Source organism: Gracilinanus agilis, chromosome 5 (assembly GCF_016433145.1).
Source record: "Gracilinanus agilis isolate LMUSP501 chromosome 5, AgileGrace, whole genome shotgun sequence".
Classification (NCBI taxonomy): domain Eukaryota; kingdom Metazoa; phylum Chordata; class Mammalia; order Didelphimorphia; family Didelphidae; genus Gracilinanus; species Gracilinanus agilis.
In genome coordinates, this window is record NC_058134.1 from 55009054 (window position 1) to 55024424 (window position 15371).

The 15371-nt window shown below is 36.9% G+C and overlaps 1 protein-coding gene across 1 annotated transcript in view; it reads left to right on the plus strand.

The window, feature by feature from the left end:
* The window catches only part of LOC123249803 (ATP-dependent translocase ABCB1-like), a 107192-nt gene extending 100798 nt beyond the window's left edge, over nucleotides 1-6394 (plus strand). The window contains exons 27-28 of the mRNA XM_044678917.1: nucleotides 4364-4510; nucleotides 5360-6394. Of these exons, the coding sequence (XP_044534852.1) occupies nucleotides 4364-4510; nucleotides 5360-5566 (354 nt within the window). The 3' untranslated portion in view covers nucleotides 5567-6394. The remainder of the gene's footprint in view (nucleotides 1-4363; nucleotides 4511-5359) is intronic.
* Nucleotides 6395-15371: the final 8977 nt, after the last annotated feature.

Genomic DNA, 15371 nt, shown 5'->3' on the forward strand with positions numbered 1-15371 from the left:
AGAGAGAGAGAGAGAGAGAGAGAGAGAGAGAGAGAGAGAGAGAGAGAGAGAGAGAGAGAGAGAGAAAGGAGGGTTAAAAAAGAGAAGAAAATTGACTGGAGGGAAATACACAATGCCATTTACTATAAATAGGAATGGGATGAGTACATCCATAAAATGGAAGTGGATAGCAGAATAGATTAGAAACCAGAATGCAACAATATGTGGTTTACAAGAGATGATACACCTGAACCAGAAATAGAGAGTAAAAATAAAGGAGTGGAACAGAATCTTTTATATTTCAGCTAAATTTTAAAAGGCAGACATAACAATGATGATCTCAGAGAAAGCAAAAGCAAAAATAGACCTAATTAAGAGAGATAATTAGGGAAACTACATTTTGCTAAAAAAAAAAAAGCACCCTAGACGATGAAGCAATATCAAAAAATTTTACATTGTTTGTCTTATAAAAGCTTTATTGCTCAAATACATAGAGAACTGAGTGAAATTTATAAAAATGCAAGCCATTCTCCAATTGAGATATGGCCATAGGATTTGAACAGGCAGTTTTCAGAAATCAAAAGTATCTATAGTAACGTGAAAAACTTTTCTAAATCTCTGTTGATTAGAAAAAGACAAATTAAAACAACTCTGAGTAAATCACCTCATACCTATCAGAAATAACATGCTAGAGGAGTTGAGAGATAATAGATATACTAAATAAACTATTACAAAAGTTGTGAACTGATCCATTCTGCAGAACAGTTTGGAACTATGCCCAAAGGGCTATAAAATTGTCCACACTCTTTGACCCAGTAACACCACTATTAGTCTGTACTTGAAACAGATTAAAGAAAAAGGAAAGCGACCATGTATACAAAAATATTTACAGCAGCTCTTTTTGTGGTGGCAAAAAAAATTGGAAATTGAGGCAATGTTTATCAATTAAGAAATGGCTGAAAATGTTATGTCATATGATTGTGATAGAATACAATTGTGCTATAAGAAATGATGAGAGGAATGGTTTCAGAAATATATGAACTGATGCAAAGTGAAGCAAAAAGACCCAGGAGATCATTATTCATAGCAATAGCAATGTTGTCAAAATGATTGACTTGGCTACTCTGATCAATACAATGATCCAAGACAATTCCAAAAGACATGATGAAAAAAGTTATACACCTCCCAAGAGACAATTGAATTCTGAGTGCAAATTGAAGTAATATGTTCTCACTTTATTGGTTTTTGCAATATGGCTGGTATGGAAATCTGTTTTGCATGATTTCTCCTGGATAACTGATATCCTTTTGCTTGTCTTCTCAGTGGATGCTAGAGGTGTGATCGAGATGGAGAAAATTCAAAACTCATAACCTAAAAAGAAAAGAATTTTAATAATTAAATGATAGTTTTTGTTTTTCAAAAAGAAAAGAAAAAATCAGTCAAAGGACACCCTCTCATCCTATTCCCAGCCTTAAGTACCTCTGAGTTTACCCTGGATCCTGCTAGGGAAGAGTCAAAGCAAGTCACTAAGTATTAAGTTCTTACTATGTGTTTCTTCCATAGCTAACAATTAAACACCAAGAGTCAAGGATAAGGTCAGTTAGTTTTGTGAAGATTTCACCTGATAGGAGTATGGAAAATAGTGATTTTAATGTTTATATGAAGCTTCTCTCAGAACAAGCCATTGCTATTTTGCTAGGCCCGTGCCATATTTCTCCCTGCCCACTCCCAGACCAAAATATTCTTAAAAAAACACCAACCTGATCTTCTGACTTAATATCAATTCTAAGACAGAAGAATAGGAATATCTGGGCAATTGGGGTCAAGTGACTTGCCCAGAGTCGCACAGCTAGGATATTTCTGAGGCCAGATTTGAACGCAGGTCCTTCTGACTCCAGTCCTGCTGCTCTATCCACTGCGCTAACTAGTCACCCCCTAAAATACTCTTTTAAGAGTAACAGGCCATTTAGACCAAGAATTCTTCACCTTTTGTATGCCATGGATTCTTTTGACCCCTTCTCAGAATAATGTTTTAAAGTGCATAAAATTTCAAAGGAAAATTATATCATATTGGCAAAAATTATATTGGCATACAGTTACCAAAATATTTCTTCTAATTAAATAAATTCACAGACTATAGTGTAGACAGTTAGATGGTTAGCATAGCCCAATATGGGCTCTGGAGTCAGATGACCTCCATCCTAATTCAGTCTCTGACCCTAGCCGTGACTTTAGGCAAGACAGTTCCCCCTAAAGTGAAGGGGATCAGACTACATGATCAGATCTTATGTCATTCCTCACACAGCCTCAGTTTACCTGAAAAATAAAGAGGTTGGACTAGCTAGCCTCTGAAATTTCTTGTCCTCCAGAAATATAAGCCCTTGAAACCTGGAGAGGAGACTCTGTACTTTTAAAAAACAGAGTCCCCCAAATGACATTTCTTAGCCAACTAAACCCATTAAAATATGTAGTAAATAGAGATTAGTTTCTGGGAGTGGGAAGGGAGTGGTCTGGGTCTCAGATGTGTATCCATATGGGAAACCCCAAGGCAAAAGACTCTTGCATCAGGCAAGATCAGTGGGGGGGCATCTCAGAGAGTTGCCTGAGAGCCTCTCTCTCTTCCATCTGCCCTGGTGTGCTGCCTCTCAAAGCTAAGAACAGCCGGGAAAAATCTAAGAGAGAAGACTAATTAAAGAACTAAAATTCTTCTCTTTTAGGCTGCTTTTTTCTTCTCACAATGACAATACCACCACCCTGTGGTCTTAGTTAAAATTACAATTATTTGTACTATGTGCCCAATTACTAGGTACCTTTACTCTGTAGTGTAGTCTATTGCTATACTGTGTTCAGGGTATATTTGAACTCCAGGCTTTTGTACTTCGAGTCCATTGTTATAGCCACTGTACAAAGAGGGATAAAAATTGACTTTGCTTATTACCACTTTAAATCGTTGCTTCTTTTAAGTTAAGAAAAATAAATTATGTGAATCACATTGTTGGTATGAATGAGAAAGGCTAAAATTCACCATATAAATAGTGAAAAGTTTTTGGTTTACTTCTGAGTAGATGTCTCTTTGACTTCTTCTTTTAAATATATGTGGATACTAGCTTATATTTATCATCCACTAATCTATTATATGCCCTTGGTTCAATCTTGGATTAGCTAGTTTCTTCTAATCATTTTTTTCTATACCCAATTATTTTGATGACATAATTTTATATAAATCTATCAGTGCATGTCCCCTCTCCCCATTTCTTTCTTATAATTACCCTCAAACATTCTTGTCTACCAATTCTTTCATATAAATTTTGTTAGGGTTTAGCTAATCTATGAAGTTCTCCTTTGGCTTATTATTATTATGGAATCAAATTATAAGTTAATTTGGTTAGTACTGACATTTTACTATATGTCTCAATCCAGTTTCAAGGAAGATATTCCTCTGGTTCTTTGATTCATCATTTCTGTAAAAATTATTTTTATATCCATCTTCTTGTAGGTTCTGTACAATCCTTGATATGTTCAAGTTCTCAAATGTATTTGATGAATAATTATAATCTTTCTATTCAATTCCCCTGGTTTCTCTTGGTGAAATATAGATATGGTGATGATTAGGGAGAAGTGTCATATTACATATCACATCCTGATATCTTTCAAAAACATCAATCAACTTCTTTGTTGAATCTCTTGAGACTTTCTAATTATACCCTTCTTTGTTTATCAAGAAGGCAGCTAGATGGAACAGTAGGTAGGGTTCAAGGCCTGGTGTCAGGAAGACCTGAGTTCAAATTTGACCTCAGATACTAAGCTCTGTGACCCTGAGCTAGGCATTTTACCTCGTTTGCCTCAGTTTCCTTATCTGTAAAATAACTTGGAGAAGGACACGGCAAACCACTCCAGTATCTTCATCAAGAAAACCCCAAAAAGGTTCACAAAAAGTCATACTTGACTGAACAACAAAGTCAACTTAAAAGCATTATATTAATGGGAGCTATTATTGAAATTTTCTTTTCTGTTGGCATATTCCTGTACACCTTAATCTCTCATGTTTTTCTTCATTCTTCATTCTTCATCGGTGTCTTTCTCAATTTTAGCAACTTTATTTTTTATTCTCCATTTTTCTGATTAAATTTTTGAATTGTCCATTTTATTGATTCCTTCAAGAAACACTTTGTATATCAGATCAATCCCTCCTTGTTCTGTCTTATTTTCTATTATTTTATCAGTTTCCTTCTTACTTGTTCTTGGTATATTAATTTGTTTATTTTAATTTACCTTTAGGCAGCAAAGTCTCTTTAATTGCAAATTCATTGTCCGGATAAGAACTTTGGTTTTTACTAGCATCTACGTTTTTTTTAACACCAACTAAATTTATCTTTAAACACAGAAATACGAAACCAGAGTGGGAGACAAAGGGACTCAGCTGTCAGGGGGTCAGAAACAGCGCATCGCTATTGCTCGAGCCCTCATCAGAAATCCACAGATCCTGTTGCTGGATGAAGCCACATCAGCTCTGGATACAGAAAGTGAAAAGGTATGGACTTACTGAACTCATGCTCTGAAAGAGCCCACTGAGGTTTATTATGCATATTTAATGTAATCAAAATACTAGAGGTTAGAATGGTAGTAAAACGAAATGGAAGGGAAAATGCATTTATTAAACACTTACTAAGTGTCAGGAATTGTGCTAAGTGTTTATTCATTGGATCCTGGCAATAATGCTGGGCATCAGATGCTATTCTGCACCCCATTTTACAGTCGAGAAAACTGAGGTAGAAAAGAGAGTAAATGGCTTTTCTTTGGTCACATAGATAGTAAGGGTCTGGATTTGAACTCAGGTTTTTACTGATTCCAAGGTGGCACAGGGGATAGAGCGCTGGACCTCATAGAGCACACATAATATCATTGCTTTAAGAATTGTACAAATGTTTCTATTTCTGTTCTCAGTTGTCAAAGTACCTCAAGTCTACCCAAATCTCTTGAGCTGTGTCCATAACTTGCAAATGGCAAAGGATTATTCCAGTCTCTCGGAGATGACTCAAAAACCACTTGGAATCGAAGTGCCCAAACTTTCCCATCAACCTTGCTGCCAAGACAGGCCAACACAAAATGGCAGCCCATGCTGATAACAGATATTCTAAGGGTGGAATGAGTTCAGTAAGAGTGAGAAATGAGATTTTTGATGAATACTAGTTATAAAATTATCTCTTTGCCTACTGAATTTAAGAACAAAGCAAAGACTGCCTTACAGCTCATTGATACAACCTTGAGTAAAAACACATTTTGACAGGGAAATGAAGTGGAGAGAACATGGAGGAGAAGGAACTAAGAAGTTAGAGTGGATTTTTCTCTTAAAGTAATCCTGTATATAATTACCACATAGGTTGTCCAAGAAGCCCTGGACAAGGCCAGAGAAGGTCGCACGTGTATTGTGATCGCCCACCGGCTCTCCACGATCCAGAATGCTGACCTCATTGTGGTATTCCAGAATGGCAAGGTCAAGGAACAAGGCACACACCAAGAGCTGATGGCTCAGAAAGGAATCTATTTTTCATTGGTCAGCGTTCAGACTGGGGCAAAACACATGTGAACTCCTTTTACGCACTCCATTCATTTCATAAGTTAAAGATTTCTTGTATTTGTGTTTAAAAATGGAACGATAGCCATAAGACCTTGCTTTGAGTATCAGAAAGCAAGTCCTCTTGGTCGTCTCATCTTTTTTTTTTTATCAGCTACTGCTACAACTGGATCTCTGCCCATAGAATTCAGTGTCTCCAAAAGAGAAGGAACAGTATGTTAGGAAGATATATCAATGTCTCAAGGGTTATGATATTTATGGGAGTATTGAGGCTCAGGTCTTTAAAAAAAATAATTATCAAAGCAATTGTGTTTTTAATTCTAGTCTTTTTTAGAGAGTATCGGATTTTCCATGCATTAAAAAAGGGGGGGAAAGATGCTGTGGCCAAAGGGGAAAGTGGGGAACAACTACTGAAATAACTCTTAGTAAAATGTAAGAGCTGGTAATAAAAACTGAACATTTCTAGGATTGGTATAACATTGTCCAAACATGCACAGGATAGACTATGTCCCAATCAAAATACCATAGATTTCTATTTGGAGGTGTTTACCCTAAAATAGCATATCCCCGTTCTGTCCTTTTCTCATACTGGGTGCTACAGAGCCATACAAGCCTTCTCACTCTTCTATGCAACCCTGTTGCTTGTTATTTTTCGACTTCTCTTATTGTGGGCAAATAAGTGACAATGGAAAACCAAAGCAAGATCCATCCATTTGTCTGGGGCTAGGACAGAAATGGCAAATCATAAGATTAAATCTTCCTTTGGTGTATTTTTACTATTTTGCATTGCTGCTGCAAAGTGTTATTAAAGAATTCTAATATTTTTGCACTTCAAAAATATAAAACTGCGTTATTGTTTTCATTTAAATACTGACTTACCTTTCATAGAATCCATTCCCTACAACCAAGTCCCACAGTGGAAGAGTTCAAATTCTGCGAGTTCAGATGTATTAAATGACAAGATTCCTCTCTCAAACTATGATATATAAAAATATAGCTAATCTAGGACCCTCTCTTCAGTGGTGTTCCCTTAAGCATAATGTGATCCTCAAGTTTTGCTGAGAATAACCCTGACCCAAATAAAAACTCCTTTCTCTTATTGCGACAAGCCTCGAGGTTATTAATTATTCTATCCACCAGGGAGTGCTAGTAATATTTTGAAATGTAAGCTATTCATGCCTAAAGTCTTCTTTATATAAAAATAATTTTAATGGGAAAATAGAGTATTAAGATACTCTATAATTCTTTCACACAAACATGATCATGTGAAATCCCGGAGGGTCCGAGGTGAGATATTTTAAGAGATGTCAGTAGATCATCAGTCATCACTACTGCACATCAGCCAGTCTAGCAAGAGCAGGACCGAGATAAATAGACGTAGAAGATAGAGCAGTTTTGTGAAAGTTTGGAAGGTACATAGGAGGGCGACACCCTCCCTTCCCTCACATCCTGGCCTTCCCCCTCAGCGGTGATAGCTTGTGGGTTTGGGGAAGTGGTCTTTCTTCTCTTGCCATCAGTGAGTAAGAGGGTTGATGCCCCAAAGGTCAGAGAGACAAAGACTGGAGTTCATTATTTTCACCATCTCTATCTCTTGGGCAATCTTCCTAAATAAGAAGTCATAAAGTGATATCCCACTTAATCAGGTGGCTAAAGTTCCAGAAATGAACGGAATACTCAGTCTACCTTGTATATATTGAGCATGTATTAGGTTTATACAAGCTTCTCAGCATTCTCTATGGTAGATATGAGGAAAATATGAGAAGTAGTCCTTGCCCCAAATACAATTTAGTTAGAGAGACAATTAACGTGCATAAAACAGCCCTGAAAAATAGTTCTTAAATAACTTAAATAAATAATAGTTCTTAAAAAGATGCTACTATCAAGTCTTAAATGTGTAGCAGATAATGCATCATTGGGAAAGCACTGGATTTGCAATCTGAAGACCCAAGTTCAAATCACAGCTCTACTGTTTACTAGCTATGTGGCTTGTGAGACTCAGGGTTCTCAGCAAAATGAAATGTTTGGGAAAAAAAGTCCTCTAAAATTCCTTCCAGCCCTATAAGTAAATATCAGTATTTTAATAAATAAATAATTGCTTTTGACGTTCAAAGAAACAATGGAGGACAGCCTGGGAGACTGAATCTGAATTTGAAAAGGTGATTTTAAAGTTTCGAGAATGATGTGTCTTTGACAGGCAGCAAAATTGGGAGGGAAGTGGGCTTCGGAAGGATGATGAGTTTAGTTTGATATGATGACCAGCAAGGTATGCAAGTAAAAATTGTATTGAACCTTGCAGAGAAGAGATTAGACTTCTGGGTACCAACTAGGTAAAGAAAATATTGCTACTAAGTGTAATTGTAGAGTCCATTTATTTTTTACTCCAGCTTTTCCTCTTGTTTGCTCCTTGCAAAGTCAAATTTTCCTATTTCTGCCCAGCTTTTAATCCAAGTTTACCTGTCTTCTTTTCTAAATAATCTTAGATCTTTGAAGAAAAGAGAAGCCTTTTTCTGGTGCTCTGAACACAGCATCTAATTCATTTAAAAAATGCATCCTGGCCATTTCTGCCAAGCAGGCTAGGTAGGTTTCGCTGATCCTTATTCAAGAAGTCAAGTAGCCTTACACAGATTTATTCACATACCTTTTCCTCCTTTTTGTTGCTCACATTTCTCCTTTCCCAAAATGATGAGATGCCAAGCTCGGACTCTTTTATAACTTCCAGGAAATCTGAGACTTTCACAAATTAATACTCATACGACCCTGTCATTAATATAGGGACCTATGTAAAATGTCTTCTTTCCAGTTTAGTGGGAATGCATTCATGATCTAAATTAGCCTCAACAAGTCTTCACTTGGTGACTATGAACCCAGCACTGTCTACAGGACATAACTGGGGAAAATTTACTAGGAGTTTTTCTTACATTGTAAATTGTGTCCAATCTTTTAAGAGTAATCTGGGTAAAATGTCATTTAACTTTATTTTAAAAAAAAATGCTTTCTCTTAATGATTAAAACAAAATGTTCCACATTTATTTGGAGATAGAAAAAAGTCATTTCTTCCAATTATAGCCCTTTGCCCCAATTTTGATGCCAAGTACTTCAAGTCCAGGTGCTCCCTTTGAACCTTTAACACTGAGGTGAACAAACTCTGCCCTTGGAGCACAGACTCATCAGCATTGCAGAGTGGGAGAAAGGAAATTCAAGCAGAGGAGTTTTACTTTTCATTTTCTGCTGATGTAAATGACTCTTTTATCCTAAGCCATGTTTGCAAAGATATCACTGAACACAGAACAAAGTATGTTTGTGATCTGATTAAAAAATGACCGCCATGCAAACAAATATTGGGAGAATGTTACGTACAAAAAAAAGCCCATATTTCCTATAGTGCATTTATTTTGAAATTTTTATTATTCTTATGGTGACAATAATTCTTTTCCCTGTGATGAGTAATTCAGTTCAGCAAGTATCTAATGAAGTACTTTTTGTTTGCAAGGTGAGAACCCTAATGAGTCAGCTATTGGGAAGACTTGGATTCAAGTTCTACCTATTTTGTGGTTCAGTTGTTTCAGTCATGCCCAACTTTTTGTGACCCTATTTAGGTTTGTTTTGTTTTTTTGGCAAAGACACTCGAGTAGATTTTCATTTCCTTTTCTAGCTCATTTTACAGATGAAAAAATTGAGGCAGAAAGTGTTAAGTAACTTGCACGAGGTCACACAGCTAGTAAGTGAGGTTAGATTTGAACTCAGGAAGATGAGTCTTCCTAACTGCAGGCCAGGTGTTCTATTCACTGTGCTACCTGGTCGCTCCCTCTAACCCTAGCCTAGTCACTTAATCCCTAGTACACCAGACTATTCTCTAAAACTATAAATTGTAGAATTGTTGTAATTCTGTACTGATAGAGGGAGTCCTCTCATTCCTTACACCAATGAAATCACAAATACAGAGGAGGGATGGCAGAATTATGCAGTATATTATGCTAGGGCTACAAAAGCAAAAGTGGGCCCCAAACTGGCAGAATGAGAAAAGAATTGATTTGAAACCAATCTAAGATCAAATCCCAGATGTGCCACTGTGTGACCTTGGGCAAATCACTTGCCGTGTCTTGACTTCATTTTCTTCATCTGCAGATGGAAGGGTTTGGGCAAGGTGTCCTCTGAGTTTCTTCCAATTCTGGATGTATGATCTCTAATCATGAAACTTACATTGTCTTTGGAGATACAACCTGTAAAGCAGAAACATCATTGTGAGAATTTGAGAAGGAGAAAACCACTATCAAGAAGAATCAGATAAAACTTCCCACAGGAGGCAGTCTATGAGTGGTCTTTGCAGTAAGCTTAGGACCCTAGGAGGTTAGGTGAGGAAGACGTGCTTTCTAGAAATGGAAGACAGACCTCATGCAAAGACATGAAATCCTAAAATCCTAAAAAGACAGGAGATGGAATACCAAGTAGAAAGTTGACCGATTTGGCTATAAAGTTCAGGGCATCAAGGGGAATAGTATGAATAAAGTCTCAGAAAGCGGCTTGGCATCAGATTCTTGAAAGTTTAAGTACCTAGCTGAGGAGTTTATTCTTTATCCCAAACTGAGCCACTAAAGATTTGAACAAGGAAGTGACATAGTCAGATCTCTACTGGAAAGACGATTTTGGAAGCTGTGTGGTGGATGGATTGGTCTAGATTTTCTTCCTTGGTCAGCTCTAGATATTTATTCTAGCATGCATAGTGTCCAATAGTTTGAGATTGGCCCTAATTGGCTTGGGGAAAGGGTAAAAAATCCAGAGAAAACAATACCACCAGAGTATCCTTGGTGGATAGCCTGTGCTTTTTGCCTGATAATTCTATTACTAATTTTCTAATTCTAAGTGCATCTGACATCATAACACCTGGCCAAACTCAACTACGATATTTTATACTGTCAAGAAACTTGGGATCAGGTTGTGACAATGTCTAGCCCTTGTTCCCTTGAACTTATAGAGTTTATCAAGACTGTAAGATCCTAAATAAATCCAATCCACAGGTAATTTACAACAACTTCTTATCTCTAATAATTTCACTATCTCCTAATAAGTGCAAATCATCCCCAAAAGTGATCTATTTCACCTTCTCAGCTTCTGCCTTTTGCCTCTCCACTCTCTGAAAGAGATGTCAACAGAGAAATGAACCCCCCAAAAAAGCTTCAAAAGAAAGTATAGAAAAAGAACTCACGAATCCTAAAACCATTGATTACTAATTTTTTTAAAGTTGCAACATCCTGACATTGACTGCTTGATGACTAATTCTCTCCCCTCAACCCAAAAGTGCTACATATTCTTTCTGTAAAGGAAAGACAAATAGAATTAACTTTGCTTTGGAAATTTTTCTCTATTCTACAATGTATTTGGAATTGTTCATCTTTTTTGATGGTTGTTAACTTGAGAATAAAAATGTAATTATGTTTAAAAAAATAATTTCACAGCATCCCTTGAAGTCACCAGAAATATCATAGAACCAATCAATCAATCAACTAGCATTTATTAATTGTCTAAAATTAAGGCTGAGACTCACTGGCTGAGTTAATTGGTATACTTATAGGAAATGGTCCATTCCCTCCACCAAGTTGTTTTGATACCTCTTTAGATGGCATTTACAAATAGTTGGATGTGTGGGAAGTTACAGTTTTATAAAAACCTCCAATCTATCTCAACAAAAATAACCTTCAGTATTTGACTAATGTCGGTCTATTTTGTTCATCTTCAAGTTGTACCTATTCAACCCAAAAGTTCTATGAGGCAATTTGACCTTGGACCTCCCAAGGCTACACTTGTGTGTCATTTCTCTAGACTGGAATAAACAACATTATCTCAGTGCTTACTAGCAATTTCTCCACTGAATGTTTCTAAAAGTGAAATGTGAGGCTGCCAACACATCCACCAATACTTAGTAAGGTCTAAAGAACAGAACACAAAGGACCAAATCATTATCACCGCCATCACTAGCTATATCGAGTGCCTGTGGGAGTGTAGGCACTATGTACTTAAAAGAATCCTTTTTATCTTGTGCATTTTATAATAAGGGGGAAAAGATGGGGATTCAAGAAGTAATTTTTAAAAGGAAAGTTACCAAGGTCTAGCAAATATTTTGTAGATGGGGTAGTGGAGGAAAATAGTAGAGGAAGTAAATGCAAGAGGTAGTGTGGTATACCCAATGGAAAGATCTGAGATCTGGAATCATAGCACCTGAGGCTGAATCCTTACTATTTGTGTGACACTGGGCAAGTTATTGACTCTCTCTGGGTCTTGGTTTCCTCATAATTAAGATGCTAAATATAAAGTCTCAGTGACCCCCACCAGAAGTCACCTTTCTGCTCTAAATTTGTGATCTTATGACCTGGTTGGAGTTTGTGAGGGTAGGGGAGGTTGAGCTATATAAACTAAGGCAGAATGTGGGAAATTTAGAAAGATATCAAAAGGATTAGGCAGCAGGAAGCTTGAAAGCAACTAGGAGCTTGTGCAACACAGACATCATATATGAGAGTGACAAATTAAGGCTGTTCAGTTAGGAACCAATTACAAATAAAAGGATGGCATCATTAGCTAGGCACAAACACAACCAAAGCAGAAAAAGACCTGAAAATATTCAAATCACAGAACCAGAAGGGAACCTGGGAAATTATCTAGATTGTCTTTCTATTCTAGAGTAAAATCATAATCGCTAATAACAATCTGTCTAATGAGATAGTATATCCACAATGCCTTGTAGACTAGAATGCACTACAGAAATGTGAGCTATCATTATCATCTTAAAGTCCGTGTGCTTCCATTCCCAAACTAGTGATAATACTAGTGATTGACATGCATAGAGTGTTAATTATAATTTATATTATTATAATTTCCATTAATTATTATTAATTTATGAAAATGGTAAATCCTGATACTTTCATTCAAATAACAAATGGTAATTCATTTCCCCATCTCTACAAGAGGCCATGGAAAATTATATATTTTATTTAGATACTTTATATGTTTCTATTTATAATTATATCTAATCATTAGAGAAATGAAAATTAAAGCAATTCTGAAGTTCTACCTTGTACCAATCAGATCAATAGAGACTATTTTGCATGACATATGTTGGAAGATCTGAAGGAGAATAGATGCATTGATGTACTGACACAGCTGTGAAAAGTTCCAATGAGTCTGAAAAGCAATTTGGAATGATGCCCAAAAACCCTACGGAGCCTATGCCCCAAAGGGATCAAAGAAAGAAGAAAAGGTAGGTCCTATATATACAAAAATGCTCATAGTAGCTCTTTTTGTGTTGGCAAGAAAAGAACAAAAAAAGAACAAAAAAGAAAGGAAAAGAAAAGGAAAGAAAAAAGAAAAGAAAAGAAAAGAAAGGGAAGGGAAGGAAAAGGAAAGGGAAGGGAAGGGAAGGGAAGGAAAAGGAAAGGAAAGGAAAGGAAAGGAAAGGAAAGGAAAGGAAAGGAAAGGAAAGGAAAGGAAAGGAAAGGAAAGGAAAGGAAAGGAAAGGAAAGGAAAGGAAAGGAAAGGAAAGGAAAGGAAAGGAAAGGAAAGGAAAGGAAAGGAAAGGAAAGGAAAGGAAAGGAAAGGAAAGGAAAGGAAAGGAAAGGAAAGGAAAGGAAAGGAAAGGAAAGGAAAGGAAAGGAAAGGAAAGGAAAGGAAAGGAAAGGAAAGGAAAGGAAAGGAAAGGAAAGGAAAGGAAAGGAAAGGAAAGGAAAGGAAAGGAAAGGAAAGGAAAGGAAAGGAAAGGAAAGGAAAGGAAAGGAAAGGAAAGGAAAGGAAAGGAAAGGAAAGGAAAGGAAAGGAAAGGAAAGGAAAGGAAAGGAAAGGAAAGGAAAGGAAAGGAAAGGAAAGGAAAGGAAAGGAAAGGAAAGGAAAGGAAAGGAAAGGAAAGGAAAGGAAAGGAAAGGAAAGGAAAGGAAAGGAAAGGAAAGGAAAGGAAAGGAAAGGAAAGGAAAGGAAAGGAAAGGAAAGGAAAGGAAAGGAAAGGAAAGGAAAGGAAAGGAAAGGAAAGGAAAGGAAAGGAAAGGAAAGGAAAGGAAAGGAAAGGAAAGGAAAGGAAAGGAAAGGAAAGGAAAGGAAAGGAAAGGAAAGGAAAGGAAAGGAAAGGAAAGGAAAGGAAAGGAAAGGAAAGGAAAGGAAAGGAAAGGAAAGGAAAGGAAAGGAAAGGAAAGGAAAGGAAAGGAAAGGAAAGGAAAGGAAAGGAAAGGAAAGGAAAGGAAAGGAAAGGAAAGGAAAGGAAAGGAAAGGAAAGGAAAGGAAAGGAAAGGAAAGGAAAGGAAAGGAAAGGAAAGGAAAGGAAAGGAAAGGAAAGGAAAGGAAAGGAAAGGAAAGGAAAGGAAAGGAAAGGAAAGGAAAGGAAAGGAAAGGAAAGGAAAGGAAAGGAAAGGAAAGGAAAGGAAAGGAAAGGAAAGGAAAGGAAAGGAAAGGAAAGGAAAGGAAAGGAAAGGAAAGGAAAGGAAAGGAAAGGAAAGGAAAGGAAAGGAAAGGAAAGGAAAGGAAAGGAAAGGAAAGGAAAGGAAAGGAAAGGAAAGGAAAGGAAAGGAAAGGAAAGGAAAGGAAAGGAAAGGAAAGGAAAGGAAAGGAAAGGAAAGGAAAGGAAAGGAAAGGAAAGGAAAGGAAAGGAAAGGAAAGGAAAGGAAAGGAAAGGAAAGGAAAGGAAAGGAAAGGAAAGGAAAGGAAAGGAAAGGAAAGGAAAGGAAAGGAAAGGAAAGGAAAGGAAAGGAAAGGAAAGGAAAGGAAAGGAAAGGAAAGGAAAGGAAAGGAAAGGAAAGGAAAGGAAAGGAAAGGAAAGGAAAGGAAAGGAAAGGAAAGGAAAGGAAAGGAAAGGAAAGGAAAGGAAAGGAAAGGAAAGGAAAGGAAAGGAAAGGAAAGGAAAGGAAAGGAAAGGAAAGGAAAGGAAAGGAAAGGAAAGGAAAGGAAAGGAAAGGAAAGGAAAGGAAAGGAAAGGAAAGGAAAGGAAAGGAAAGGAAAGGAAAGGAAAGGAAAGGAAAGGAAAGAAAACTGAGGGAATACCCATCAGGTAATAATAGTACAAGTTGGTATATGGATGGAATGCAATACTATCATGCTTTAAGACTAGAATTAAAGATGATTTCCAAGAGACATGGAAAGATTTGAACTGTAACAACCTCCAGGAATTGATGCAGAGTGAAAGGAGCAGAACCAGGAAAACATTGTACACAGAGACTGATACACTGTGGTACAATCAAATGTAACGAACTTCTCTACTAGCAGCAATGCAAGAATCCAGGACAATTCTGGGGGTCTTATGAGAAAGAAAACTAGCTACATCCAGAGAAAGAACTGTGGGAGTAGAAACACAGAATAAAAACAACAGTTTGATCTCATGGCTCGATGGGGACATGATTGGGGATGTAGACTCTAAACAATCACCCTAGTACAAATATCAACAATATGGAAATAGGTCTTGATCAATGACACATGTAAAACCCAGTGGAATTGTGTGCTGGCTCTGGGAGGGGGGTGGAAGGAGAGGAGGGAAAGAACATAAATCCTGCAACCATGGAAAAATGTTCTTAATTAATTAATTAAAGTTTTCCCCAAAAAAAGAGACATGGAAAGACATATGAACTGATAGTGAAATGAGCAGAATCAGAAGGTGTGTGTATGTGTATTTGTGTGGGGGGGTATCAGTGTACGTGTGTGTATCATTAATATTATAGAAAGGAACAATTTTCCTTGTTGACTCTTTGGAATGGGATTCCCATTGGATGGTTGGAATGTCATTTGAAGGCCAATTCCAAGGATATTATCTGTGATATTACCTCAGTTTAATCGGTACATATCTTGTTTGCTT